At 41.3% G+C, this 12866-nt stretch overlaps 1 protein-coding gene across 3 annotated transcripts in view; it reads left to right on the top strand.

The window, feature by feature from the left end:
• Nucleotides 1-12866, top strand: part of krt222 (keratin 222) — a 29517-nt gene that overhangs the window by 10345 nt on the left and 6306 nt on the right. For all 3 annotated transcript variants that reach the window (XM_031739838.2, XM_031739839.2, XM_039614025.1), the window contains 5 exons: nucleotides 2248-2401; nucleotides 3727-4026; nucleotides 7728-7853; nucleotides 8989-9209; nucleotides 11721-11941. In XM_031739838.2, the coding sequence (XP_031595698.1) occupies nucleotides 2248-2401; nucleotides 3727-4026; nucleotides 7728-7853; nucleotides 8989-9209; nucleotides 11721-11941 (1022 nt within the window). The remainder of the gene's footprint in view (nucleotides 1-2247; nucleotides 2402-3726; nucleotides 4027-7727; nucleotides 7854-8988; nucleotides 9210-11720; nucleotides 11942-12866) is intronic.

Here is a 12866-nt window from a genome sequence, read left to right as displayed (position 1 = left end):
TCGCCAAGTATGTCACCACAGGAGGTCGTCTGATTGCTTGATTGATTGATTGATTGATTGAATCTTTATTTTGAACATGTTGAAAAAGTACAACAACATAGAATTAAAAAGAGACAAAAAGTGACTGGGTGGGGTTAGCCATATATTTGTAATTCCTTAGGTTTTCACTGTATTATTATTGGGTCCTTACCTTACTATGGCTCAGTAAGGTAAGCCATAGTGGCTTACCTTACCTTACTGGGGTGATCGTGGTTCAAGAGTTGGCTGTTCTTCTTGCAGTCGGAAGGTTGCCGGTTCGAGTTATTGCCGGCTCCAACAGTCTCGGTCGTTGTGTCCTTGGGCAAGACACTTCACCCGTTGCCTAATGGTGGTGGTCAGAGGGCCCGGTGGCGCCAGTGTCCGGCAGCCTTGCCTCTGTCAGTGCGCCCCAGGGCAGCTCTGGCTACAATGTAGCTTGCCATCACCAGTGTGTGAATGGGTGGATGACTGAGTATGTAAAGCGCTTTGGGGTCCACAGGGACTGAGTAAAGCGCTATACAAATACAGGCCATTTACCATTTATAAAACGCACCTTGTGGCGATAGATTTGATTTCACGCTATAAAAATAAAGTTGAATTGAATCGAATTTACTTTTGTCTTTAAGTGTGAGGTGGGAGCAGTTAACAGGTTCCTGCCTGAGGATCTTGGGCCATGCGCTGGTTGGCACAGGGTTCCAGTGTATTCTGGAACAAGGCCACAAAGAGCTTTAAAAGTAAGAAACAAAATCTTGGAAACAATTCTAAAACTAATGAACAGCCAGTGTAGAGTCAGTAAAATCTGTGTAATATTTTTTAGGCACTTTCATTAGTTCCTGAAAAAAAGTCTTACTGCTGCATTTTGAGTGATGTGAAGTCTATTGATCGATTTTTGATTAATAGCTTTTAAAAGAGCTTTACAATAATCTGTCTAAGAGGAAATAAAAGCATGAATGATAGTCAGAGGGGTGCTAAAACTCAGTGTGGATTATACCGACCTTCAGGTGGTAGTACCAGGGATCGGGTGACCTTATTTACATGTTTCTCAAAAATGCTTGTCATGTTGTCATCGTCGCCCTTTTCTCCTTCCTCCTGCCTGGTCTCTTTAGGGATCATCTGTTTCTGTCTCACCCTGTCACATCAGCCACATCCATGAACCTTCTCTGTGATTTTCCTCCATCTTGTCTGGACCGATGATAAGAATTTCTGGGGTGTTTTCTTAGTTTACTTTCAAATTGCCAACTCAGTCATTTCAGTTGCTTAATTAGCTCGGTCTCGAGCTGGAGCGATAAATAAGAACATGACTTTCTCCTTACCTCCACTGCAAAATTGCCAGAAAACTGGCAGATTCAAACCCAGATCCCTCCTGTTGTGAGGGGTCATTGTTTATGACTGCACCACTTTGGCACCCTGGCATGTGGGATTCATTCACAAACAGTGCATGTGAGCATTTCACACACAAATGCAGGATTCATCAAGATGTTTTTCACCAGATTTACAAGTTGAAATGAAAAATGACACATTTTTAACCCCAGTCGTCATTTGCATTTTTCTGAAACAGTTAACTGGAAAAGCAAAGGCTGAATCTCACAACCCAGATTTCAATACAAAGATCAAACATTTGATGCACAGTAGTGATCAAACCTTGATTTAAATGCTTGCCACAGTGTGAGCTGTGATCCTGTGGTGAGCCCTGAAGGTACTCCAGGTAGGCTGCAAGATGTGATTTGCAATAAAACACAAAAAGCTTTTGACGTTTCGTCGTCTATAAAGTTACTTTCAAATGTTTTTAATTAGAAGATTATATAAAAAACAGGACTAATCAAACAAAAACCTGGAATTTAACTTGAATTATTATTCATTAATTTTAATTCATGTGACACCTTTCATCTTATTCTGATGTGTTTATCGGCTTATTCCATTTTATTAAACAGTGGCTGCACATGATCTGCTAAACTTCCAGTTTTGAACCAGATTTAAGCAGATGCTACCCTGGACTGGTTTTGAACCAGTTAGATGTTAGCTGGTCCTCTAATGAATCATAAATTGCTCAGCAGGCATATTTAGTTCATGGTTGAAATTAGGATGAATTCATATTTTTGTAATGGCCTCAAAAATGCAAGTTTTCCCCCGGAAAACAATGTGAATGGATGTCGGGTGGTTGGTGTGTTCATACATTTTACTGTTTAAATAATAAAACCTAGGTGGACATGTGTCGATATCCCCTCGCAGGTGTGAGACAGAAGAGAGGAACACCAGGCGTCTGGAGGAAGAGGTGGCTCTGCTCAGGGAGACCAAGAGGACGGCAGAACACAGCAGCACGGTGCTGCATGCAGAGGTTCACCGCTCCATGACAGAGCTGCAGGAGATGCACCGGGAATTTGAGGTCATTAAATGTTCTTCTGTCTTGCCTTCTCATTCATTTGTCTCTTTAACTTTGCTCTCTTTTCTGTTCACCCTCTTGTGCTTTTCCATCTGCATGCACAGTAGAAACTGTGTTCCAAAGTAGAAACTAGCTCACCCCTATAACTGGTTCAAAAACGAGAACATTCAGGGTCCCTGGAGGCTGCAAAACTCAGTAACTGTGAGACAGAGTAGAAGAAGAAGAGGCAGGAAATTACAGTACCTGCATGTTTGGAGGAATGAGTTGACATTTTCCTGTTGGTGCTGGATTCTAACTGTCATAGGGGCTGGTTTCTGCTCTCTTTTCCAGCCCCTACAAGTCTACAACCAGTTTTCACACATTTCCACTTCAAAAACTGTGGTGCCAAAAAGCTCCCATCGGCATGGAACAAACTTAAGGCCGTTGAAGCCTTTATTTTAAGTGGCTTTGGAAGGAGCCAAAATAAATTACCCATAATTCACAGCTGCGGATTTTGTCAGCTGTGATTTTCTTGTAGTTTAAATTACTCCAACTTCCACTTCATGTCAGCGCCAAATAACGGTTTGGGTCTAAAACTTGTCAAAATGTGGACTGGTTCTCGTGATGCACCAACACATGACTAGCACAGCATCCGTGGAAAAGAAGTACATGATGAGGCACATTTTCAAGGGACTCTATTGTCTATTTAATGCTCTCACATTAAAAACAGGATGAAAAACAATTTCCACACAGTCTTTTTTGTCCCTTCACTCTGACCTCCACAGATGTGCTCCTCTCGTGAACGCTACATGACCCTTAAGTGGTTATGATATATAAAATGTGTGTAATAGTCCTATTTAGATCTGTAATTATAGGAATACTTGTTATAATGACAGGTAAATTATAAGTGATCTGTTCCAACCTAGACATAATAGTCCTGTAATGACTGGGTGTGCATGAGCGCTTGTTCTTCCTTGTGTGAGAAACACTTCACAGTGACCTCGTCCTTCCCTCCTCCATGTTTTCTTTCCTCCCTCCTTATCTTCATTTTCTCATTCCTGCTGACTAATACTCCCCTCCCTCACTTTCAGGATCCTCTCGTGCACACACAAATGCATAAATGTGGTATTGATCCCTGCTTAGTCTTTCTCTCCTTGTCTCTCCACGTGTGTTCCCATTTTTTTCCCCTTTGCATTTTACTCACCTTTTTCATTCACAATTTATTTTTATCCAACTCTCATCTCTCTTTTTGTCTCTCCTGCATTTTTTACCATCCTTCACCCTCCCTTCTCCCTCCCTCTCTCTCTGCTCCCTTTCTCTCTCCCTCCCCCTGGTTGGCTGTTTTGCAGGCAGCCCGGGCTCTGCAGCTGCAGCGGGCCAGCTCCTGTGATGCTCTGTTAGCGACGGCCACGGCAGCAGCAGCAGCAGTAGGAGGAGGAGGGGAGGAGGAGGATGGCACAGGGATGGAGCTCACCCAGCTCCTCGACCGAATCAGAGCGCAGTGCGAACAGAGCAGGATCCCCAGCTCGGGGGAGAGACACCTTGGCCTGGGCGCCATCTCAAATCCAGCCCCCGGCTTGGTCGGGCCTCCTCGTGCTGGAGCTGGAGCAGCAGCAGCATCCAGAACACACAGAGGAGCCCTTAGTGAGGTACGCATCCACTTTTGCACAATCTTCACTTGTCTTTTCGTTTTCTGAGCGCGATGGCCCTGATCTGTGCCAGTCTGACACACCCTCAGGACCAACTCCAGGCTGTCCCACAGGCAGGGTGATCTATGTGCCCTGCTGGAGTCACAGGGTTGATGTGGCATTTGTTGACTGGGGTAAAAAGCTTGAAACCTCTCCTTCCTTGCTATATGGCCTGTTTGTGTGTTTGTCTCCTTTCTCTCTTCATCTAAACACAGTAGTGGTGGTCTGTGTGAATGATCCCTCACCTTCATTAAATATTTACAACCCAAAATACAACCTAAGCATCCTCATCCTGTGTCTAGTAATAGCAGCTTTGTTTTGTTTTGACGTTTCCACTCTTATTTTAGCTCAGCTGGCCTCTTTTCTGGGAAAAACCAGTCCAGAAGCCGTTTATTATTCCACGGCACCATGACTTTGGTCTGACAGCAACAATAAAGTGCCTTCGCCAAGGGCTGAGAGCAACCACGGCACTAAATCAGGGCAGGTTTTATTAAATGCTGCTGTTTACATCAGACCCACTAACAGCAGCACAATGCTGCAGTCAAGAGCTGACAACACGGCAATAAAAATCAAGATTTTAGATTCAAAGACTGCGTTTCGCTTGTTTCAGAGGAGTTCTTCTTTTCCTCTAATCTGTAGGAATTAAGGCAAGGAATGTTAAAATGAATTGTTTTGTGGGGGTCGTGAACAGTTAATATACTTTAATTGATTTATCAATACATGGACGATTGCTTCTTATTGTCCTGTTATGTGTGGACGTGGACCCCAGAAGTCAGACTAACCCACGGGCAGGTGGAAAACTCAAAGCATACCTTTGCGTACGTGTAGACAGTTCAAGGAAAACAAAGTCCAAAAGGTAACTAAATCCAGGAGTTCGGGAAAAAACACAGAAGCAGGAAAAAACAACCAACCAGGAAACAGGACAGGAAGGAATAACAAATGCACCAACAAAGGACTGACTGAGCTTATACACACACTGAGGGATACTGGGAATTGGACACAGCTGTAGGAAACACAACAAACAGGGAAGATGAGACGAGGGGAAGTAAAGTGAACGCAAGGCGCAAGGACAGATGACTTATCAAAATAAAAAGGAAGTGAAATAAACTGAATGGGGAAACGCAGACACAAATGAACGTAATACAGGGGAATTGACACAAAACTGTGCAACTAAACTCTAAACAACCAAAAACTGAGAATGGAACTAAACTGAAAAATAAATAAAGACCAATACAACCAAAGATTATAACCAGGAACAAAGGCAAACTAAGAAGAAGACATTCAACTAAAACAAAACTAGTCTATAAACTTAATACACTGGGTCCAGGACCACGACTCCCACCTTTACCTGCTAATTAAACTAAGCAAGCAAAAATATTTCAACTTTTTCTGAACTCCAGAAAATGTAGTATAATCACATAGCTCCAGCTTAGTTGGTTTTTCAGTCTCTAAAAACAACTACTCTACTTGGTTACTAAAGTCACATCCTGTTGAGCTGCAGCATGCCAGATGGATGGTGGTTTCAGATTGTGACAAACTGGACAAAGATGAGGACAAAGTGTCTCTTTATTCAAACCTAGTGTTTGTTACCATATGCATGCATATAGCACTATATTCCTGCTACGGCAGAGCTGCAGAAATTAGCTGCAGAAATTAGAAATTAATTTCTGCAGCTCTGCCGAATAATTATCTGTTGTAAAATCTGCCTGGTTCTGGAGATTTTAGCTGAGAAGACATCAGTATTTGCTTCTGCACACTGGACAATCACCTTATGGTGTTCAAAGTGCCAAAAATGACAACAGCTCAGCAGTAATAGGTTATTTCAGAGACAATAATCTGGTTGCTGAAACAAAGTATAAAGAGCTCCACAAGACAGAAAGATAATAAAATAATATTTAGGTTTAATTTTAGGAGGAGCTGTCTGGATACCGTGTAAGATTATACAGAGCAACCTCGTTGTCTCTGGGAATATTTACAATGTTTACCTTATCAAACGTCAAAGTCTGAGTGCAAAATAGACTAAAGAATCCAAACCTCCATCCATGCATGACTTCTGTCATCACGTTCAATGACAGTAAAGCTCTTTAAGCTTATAGGCGCCAATTGGAGTTGTCTCTAAGCAAACAAAAGTTTAGATTTAGATTTTTAAAAAGCCTGGATTGGAATCGCAGCGGATGCAATTCAAGCTTTGTATAACTGTAATAATGTAAAGATGATGTCATTTTCTGCAGCCTTCTTGCTACTGGAAATGAAGATGAAGAGACTTTCCATATGAAAGTCTGTATCATTGATGAAAATGCAGTGCACTGATGTTTCACGGCATGCAAGCGTGAGTCTGACCAGGCAACAAACTGTATTATAAACAAATTAAGAACATAACAGGATGAAAAGAAAGCAAAACACAGAAATAAGAGCAAAAAATGGATACGAATTTTTAAAAATGTACCACATATGAAAGCAGATCAAATGCAAATATTTACCCAAGCACATCTCAACAGTATATAATGCACACACGTAAATGAGCTGTTCCAGAACAGTAATATTAACCCAGTAATATAATAAACATAATAATTTAACTCGAAGAACAGATTATACATATAACTGCCTCATTAATAACTCACTGATATGTTCTTATTTAACATAACAACACCAACAGAACCTCTTCTGCAAGAGTTTTTATTTGGATTTTACTTCTTCTGTTGGATATAGTTGATATATGTGTATAATGTAGGTGTCATATATAGCTAGTTTCAAGTGGATGCTCATATCAAACGTGGCCAAAATTTCAAACAAAAATCTATTTATTTGCAAGCATATGTAAGTAATCCCTTTGAATCCCTTTTTTAAAAGTTATTTTGGATCTGCGAGATGTGGTAGAGTTGGGTTATTCCTAATATGGTCATCTCAGGCAGACAGGGGAATAACCATGCAGACATTTTAAACCATAAACCATCTATTTCAGTGGAATCCAAGAACAAAAACAGTAACAGATAAAGATAAGAGAGCAGATAACAGGAGTAAATCCACCGTCAGGTCAAGTCTTGTTTGCCAGTGTTATCATCAATGATCTGCTGATTTCAGCTAATGTTGGCCTAAATGAATCCTAAATTAATGTCTCCTTGATTAAAGATCTTTTTTTTTATTTGTTGCAACAGATAAATGGAGTCATTGAAGTAACAAATTATACAGGAAGCATCTTGCGTAACTTTGTTTTATCTGTCAAAATATTGTCATGAGTGCTGAGACAGCTTCACCGCTCTGCTGCGTTTTAACTGGGCGAGGACAAAGGGTGTGAAACGCCTCACAGCTGTACAGTGTGTGGACAGCTGTGTGTACACGCTGTCTGCCCCGCTGTCTGTTTACTTTGCACTGAAACACACATCACCAACAGCACCACCTCGTTGTCTGACAGTGCCAATGGGAAAAGTACTTACTCATGAGGTGTGTGTGTCATTGCGTGAGGAGGCTGCTTGTCCTCTGTTTTGTTTACATAGTACAGATATTAAACCCAAGAATTACATCTCGTCAGCTACTTTACATTAACACAAATATGAAACCACTTGTGTTTGTTCTATAAGGTGAAAAAAATAGGTGTGTGAGTGTTTGGCTAAAAGGGCGGTGGTGTTGGGATTCACACCTCTGGCCCCCCTCTCGTTGTCCAGGAGGAGGCAGCGTGGGCGCAGGTGAGCCTCGGCGGCGCCGCCCTGAGGGAGGCACGGGCCGAGCTAGCCGAGGCCAGGAAGCAGTGGCACTCGCTGCAAGTGGAGATTGAGACCTTACATGCTTTGGTAAGAAAACATAAATGTCTCAAGTTATCCTTCACACTGTTAGCACTGCTTCCACACCACATGGCAGATCGCCTGTGATAAGACGACAGTAACAAGAAAAAAACTGTTTTTGCGTAATGTTTCAATTTATCAACTAAAGGGTGTGTAAACATTCCATCTGTGCCAAGGTATACAAAAGGTTTTTATCTTTCAATCACCGATTCTCGCCTTAAGATACTTTATTATTATTATTTCATTTTCAGAGCTGCTTTCATAAACATTGTGTAACTGATTCCATAACTGCAATTCATGGAAAATCTAAGGAATGAAAACCGGAATAAAAAGAAGAAAAGGTCATGAACATAAAAACACCTCAATCAGTTCATTTTCAGTTCAGCTTTATTTAATCCCCAACAACAGCTGCTTTAATGCACTTTTACATTTTGGTTTTGAATGACCCCACTAAATTAGGACAAACCCCTAAAGATTAGACAAAACCCTGGAAGTTGTAAGTTGGCAATGGTGGGAAGGAAGAACTAATTTTTAACAGGAAGAAAATCTCAAATAGAACGAGGCTTAGGGAGGAAGAGCCTGAGATGAGGGAAGAGAGAAGAGAGCAAAGAGGAGCAGAGAAAGACAAGAACAGCACAAAACAGAAGAAACGAGTGAAATCCTCATTGCATCATTGGTAGTCACCTGATCCAGCCCTAACTAAGTTTTAAGCCTTGTCAGTTTAATGCATTAACACACTAGTTAACAAAGTTAGACCTTTCGTATGCCCACAGAGCAGCGTAACATTTCCTCTTCTATGTACAGTGCTTTCTAGAAGCAGCTAATTATTAAGACTGGGAAAAGAGTCATGACTTTAATTTCACAGGTTTATGATAAATTAAAAAGGTGCACAGAATCCCCCTTAAATTTAAAAATGCCCAGAGTTTACTGTCGTCATTAACACTTCCATCTGGAGAGCTCTGGCTCTGAGCGCTAAAGCATTTCGTTTCATTCTTGATGTTAAAGTTTTAAAAGTCTTGATATATTTAGATGAATTTGTAAAATTGTTTTATTTAATATCGTTTTGTATTCACTGCATTCCTTTTTAAGAAAACAAAGACCATCAAGTCATGATCCAAACAGGTCTTTACTTTCTGGTGTCCAGGAGAAAGGCCTGGAGACCTCCCTCCAGCACACCCAGCGGCTGTACTCCAGCCAGCTGCAGGATCTTTCCCAGGTGATCGCTGGGCTGGAGAGCGAGCTCGAGCAGGTGAGGAGCGGGTTGGCCACCCAGCGCCAGCGCCACAGCCAGCTTCTCAACACCAAGATGAGGCTGGAGAGAGAGATTACTACTTACCGCCGTCTGCTGGAGCGCGAAGAGGGAAGGTGAGCGCGAGACGAAGTTAAGGCCGAGGAATCTTAAAGGGAAACAGGAAGGTTAATTGAGCTGGAATTTTGTGGTTTTAAAGCTCTTCCTTGTCTTTACAGTTTAATGAAATGTCTTCCTTGAGAAAAAGAAAAAGATCGCGCATCAAGCAGCAGAGTCTGACAAACTTGGCACGCACTTTAGTGCCATGAGCAATTTAGAAACGTCTTTGTCAGAACTAATGCGCAAAGTAAACAAAATTACTTCTTGATTGTTTTCTTTCACTCCAGCTGTCAAGCTTTTATGAGTTGGCACTTTCAAATATTAATCGTTATCTTTTGGATTATGTTGAATTTACCTGAATGCAAATTAAAAATCCACAAAAATTGCAAGTTGAGACGTACTCAGGCCCTGCTCTCCACCCATAGTGACACATAATAGCATTTCTGTTAAACTGAAATGAAGATGACAAACTCTCCGATTCATAGCCTGAAAAGCCAGCTGTGTCTTTAATTACATGAGCTGACAGAATCCAGACAGTAGAGGCGTCTTTGTCTGGCTTCTTCTGCAAGCACCAAGTTGTTTTATAGGGGAATATTCAGCTCTCCTGACGCGGCCTTTAATTATCTCCTTCCATTTGGACGATAGACTCTTCTGAGATGCTTCAACACATTTGCTGCATCAACCGCACTGTTGCCGTTTTATAGCTAGGAAACTTTACTTTGACTTTATGCCACATAGGTTACGGGCAGAGTGGAGTGCTGCCTTTGATTTGTCTCATCTCTTTAGATTAATGACGATGACGCAAGGACGGGCAGGACGCATATGAAATTTCTATTGTTTAGTCATATTTTAGAAGGGTGGCATTGAGTGGGATAAAACACAATAAAACAACAAAATAAGAGGCGAGCAGAGCATCCGCATGCATTAAAAACAAGTCTCGCTGAAGCTCGGCATATAAAACCGCTGAGGTTTGTGAAATTTACCAAATAAAACGCACAAAAGATGCCACGCCACAATACTTTTAGATCATCTTTTAAACATTCAGGGTCATACTCAGTCCAGAGAATACGTCGCTATTGTCTTTGCACCACACGGTGTTAATATATATATATTGTATATATATATATATATGATAGAGGACCCGAGCTTGAAGGATAAACCGCCCGTGGGGGCGAGCTGGGTGTAAAGTATATATATATAGTAGATGAATTGTTAAATAACAATAACTGAAGTCATGCCCCTCAGTTTCTCAAAACTCTGAATACAGACTGCTTTGTCAAAACTCCACGAAGGCCTCAAAACAACGTTCTCTCTATTCAAGCTGAATCCTCCCCCCAAAATAATACACACTGCTGTTCTATGCTTGTCTCATAGAACATCAAAGTAATGCTCGCGTGGTAAAAACATCAAACCGTGTATTAACCTCTATATATTTTTTAAACGACTTATTATAATTTCCAGTTCTTTTGATTCTCATATTCATCATCCGCCTTCCAAGCGTGACATTACGTTCTTCATTTGTGCTCGTTTCACCCACTGAATTGTTCTTCCTGCTGAGTTTAAACAGGCGCAACATGAGCGAGGCTAATTGGCAATCAGGATGTTGCATTTGATGTCCAGTGTTCCTGCAGGTGAACGAAGTGTGCAGATCGATGACATCTGAGTGAGACCAGGAAATTGTGCTTAGAGTGATGTTACTGTTACACTTGATGAGCTTCATGTTTTCAGAATCGTGTGCATAGTTGAAAATGAACATCCAATTTATAAGATTGGGGAAACCTGCAGTCAGCTGAGACTGAAGAAGTCACTTGGATGAGTGACGAAACGTTTCTCCCACTGAAAACGCTACGTCCAGATGAACAGATTCAACGTTTTTGGAACATCGAAAAACAATTTTTAGTTTGAGGCCTGGTTTTATGTTTGCCACGTGCTTGCTCTTAGAGGATTGTTTGGTGGGGTTTCTTTACAGTATAAAGCACCTTTTCCATTAAGTTATTTTTATTAAACCTATTGCTGTGTCTTTTCGAGTCGGCCAAACTTTTTTTTTTTTTTGCCTTTTCCGTGTTTATCCCTCGCACAGTCTTCAGCTAATCTGCTTTTAGTTTCACATTAGCATAAAGCCTGGGAATTTCCTGGGAATTAAAATGACATGATGAAAGCAGATGACTAAGAAGCAGTTGGGGTGGTTTGGAAATATCAAACGACTTGAAAATTAGTAGTAACTTCAGGAAGTTATAATGGCTTTAATTGGGGAAAGACCTCCTGCCTGCATAAACATGCATTAGTAGTCGTGGCTTCCCCAGAACATATGAACGCAGAGCAGAGAGCTAACAACAAGCAGTCTGCTTACAACCATAGGTGCTGTATGCTTTATTCTACATAGAAGCAGAAGTAAAGAACTGTGAACTCATGATATGACAACTGGGTGTCAAACATGGAAACAATCAGACTTCAGGGAAATAGTGCCGCCACAGATCCCTCCTGCCATCCCAGTCGTACATATATAACACATCTTTATGTGCCCGCAGATACATGGGTCGTACTGCACAGCCGACGGTTCTGCGGCCATGGAGGTCTTCAGTCGTGGAGCCAAAGGAGAATGGACTTGAAAATGGCTTCAGTGACCCCGCCGTTACTCCAGACGAACCCAAGTCAGAGCCCCTCCCTGACATACCTTCACTCCTCCCAACAGAAAACGGGCTGAAGAAAAGCATACTGTACAGACAGCGAAGCCTGGTGATACTCACAGGTAAGACGCACATTTACCTCGCTGTGCTGAGCAAATGAGTCCCTCTTTGATTTAAGGTGTTTCTCATACAGTGTGTCATAATTAAATGGCTAAAAAAATGAGCCAATGTGACAGAGTTGGAAAACTGCAGTTCCGCTAATGACCACTTGAGGCTGCCTCCAAAAGTGAATCAGTCAGCTTAGACTCCCATGTTAAAATGTCAAACGTTAAAGGAGAAATAACCATGTTTAACGTCTGCAACATAAAGGATAGGAAATAATGACTTTAAATATTAATAAATCTTTCATCTGGATGCTGGCATTAGAGGTGTGGGGTTTATTAACAAGTAGAAACTATTCGCTGTCCACTAAGCTTCACTCTACTAATTTGAATCTGTAAACTCGAATCCTCGAACACCCCTCGTGTTTTTGGTTTTTGTTGCAAACTGAAACATCTGTGTTGCATTATTTGACTATTATGTGACTTGAGAATAATTGCACTTGGAGATCATCCAATAAGTGTTTTGTCTGCAAAATTGATGCAGCATGCTAACAGAACTAGATAGCGTTACAATTTAGCACTCCAACCTATTTTTTTTTAATTATGGTGACTTCTGGCTCCAGAAACCAACACAATAGCTTAAATGCTAACACCAAAACCGACAGTGGCTATGTCCATCTTTTATATACAGTGTATGGGCCTCATTGAGAAAAATCAACTGTGCAGCACTGAGTGGGACATCTCACATCATACTGACAGAAAGATAGCCACCATGTAGCCACGATTCCTCCATTTTTCTTTCTAGTGAGCCAAAACTCTTAAAAGTACTTAAACACAGGACACCATGAAGGCAGGCAGATGGGGAATACTACAACAGATTACAATGGACTTGAATGTACAGGGAAAAAATAACAAAAAGCTCTGCAAATACACTGCAGGACATTTT

This window comes from Oreochromis aureus, linkage group 6 (assembly GCF_013358895.1).
Source record: "Oreochromis aureus strain Israel breed Guangdong linkage group 6, ZZ_aureus, whole genome shotgun sequence".
Taxonomy (NCBI): Eukaryota; Metazoa; Chordata; class Actinopteri; order Cichliformes; family Cichlidae; genus Oreochromis; species Oreochromis aureus.
Note: the sequence above shows the minus strand (reverse complement) of the source record. Positions and strands in the feature narration are given on the sequence as shown.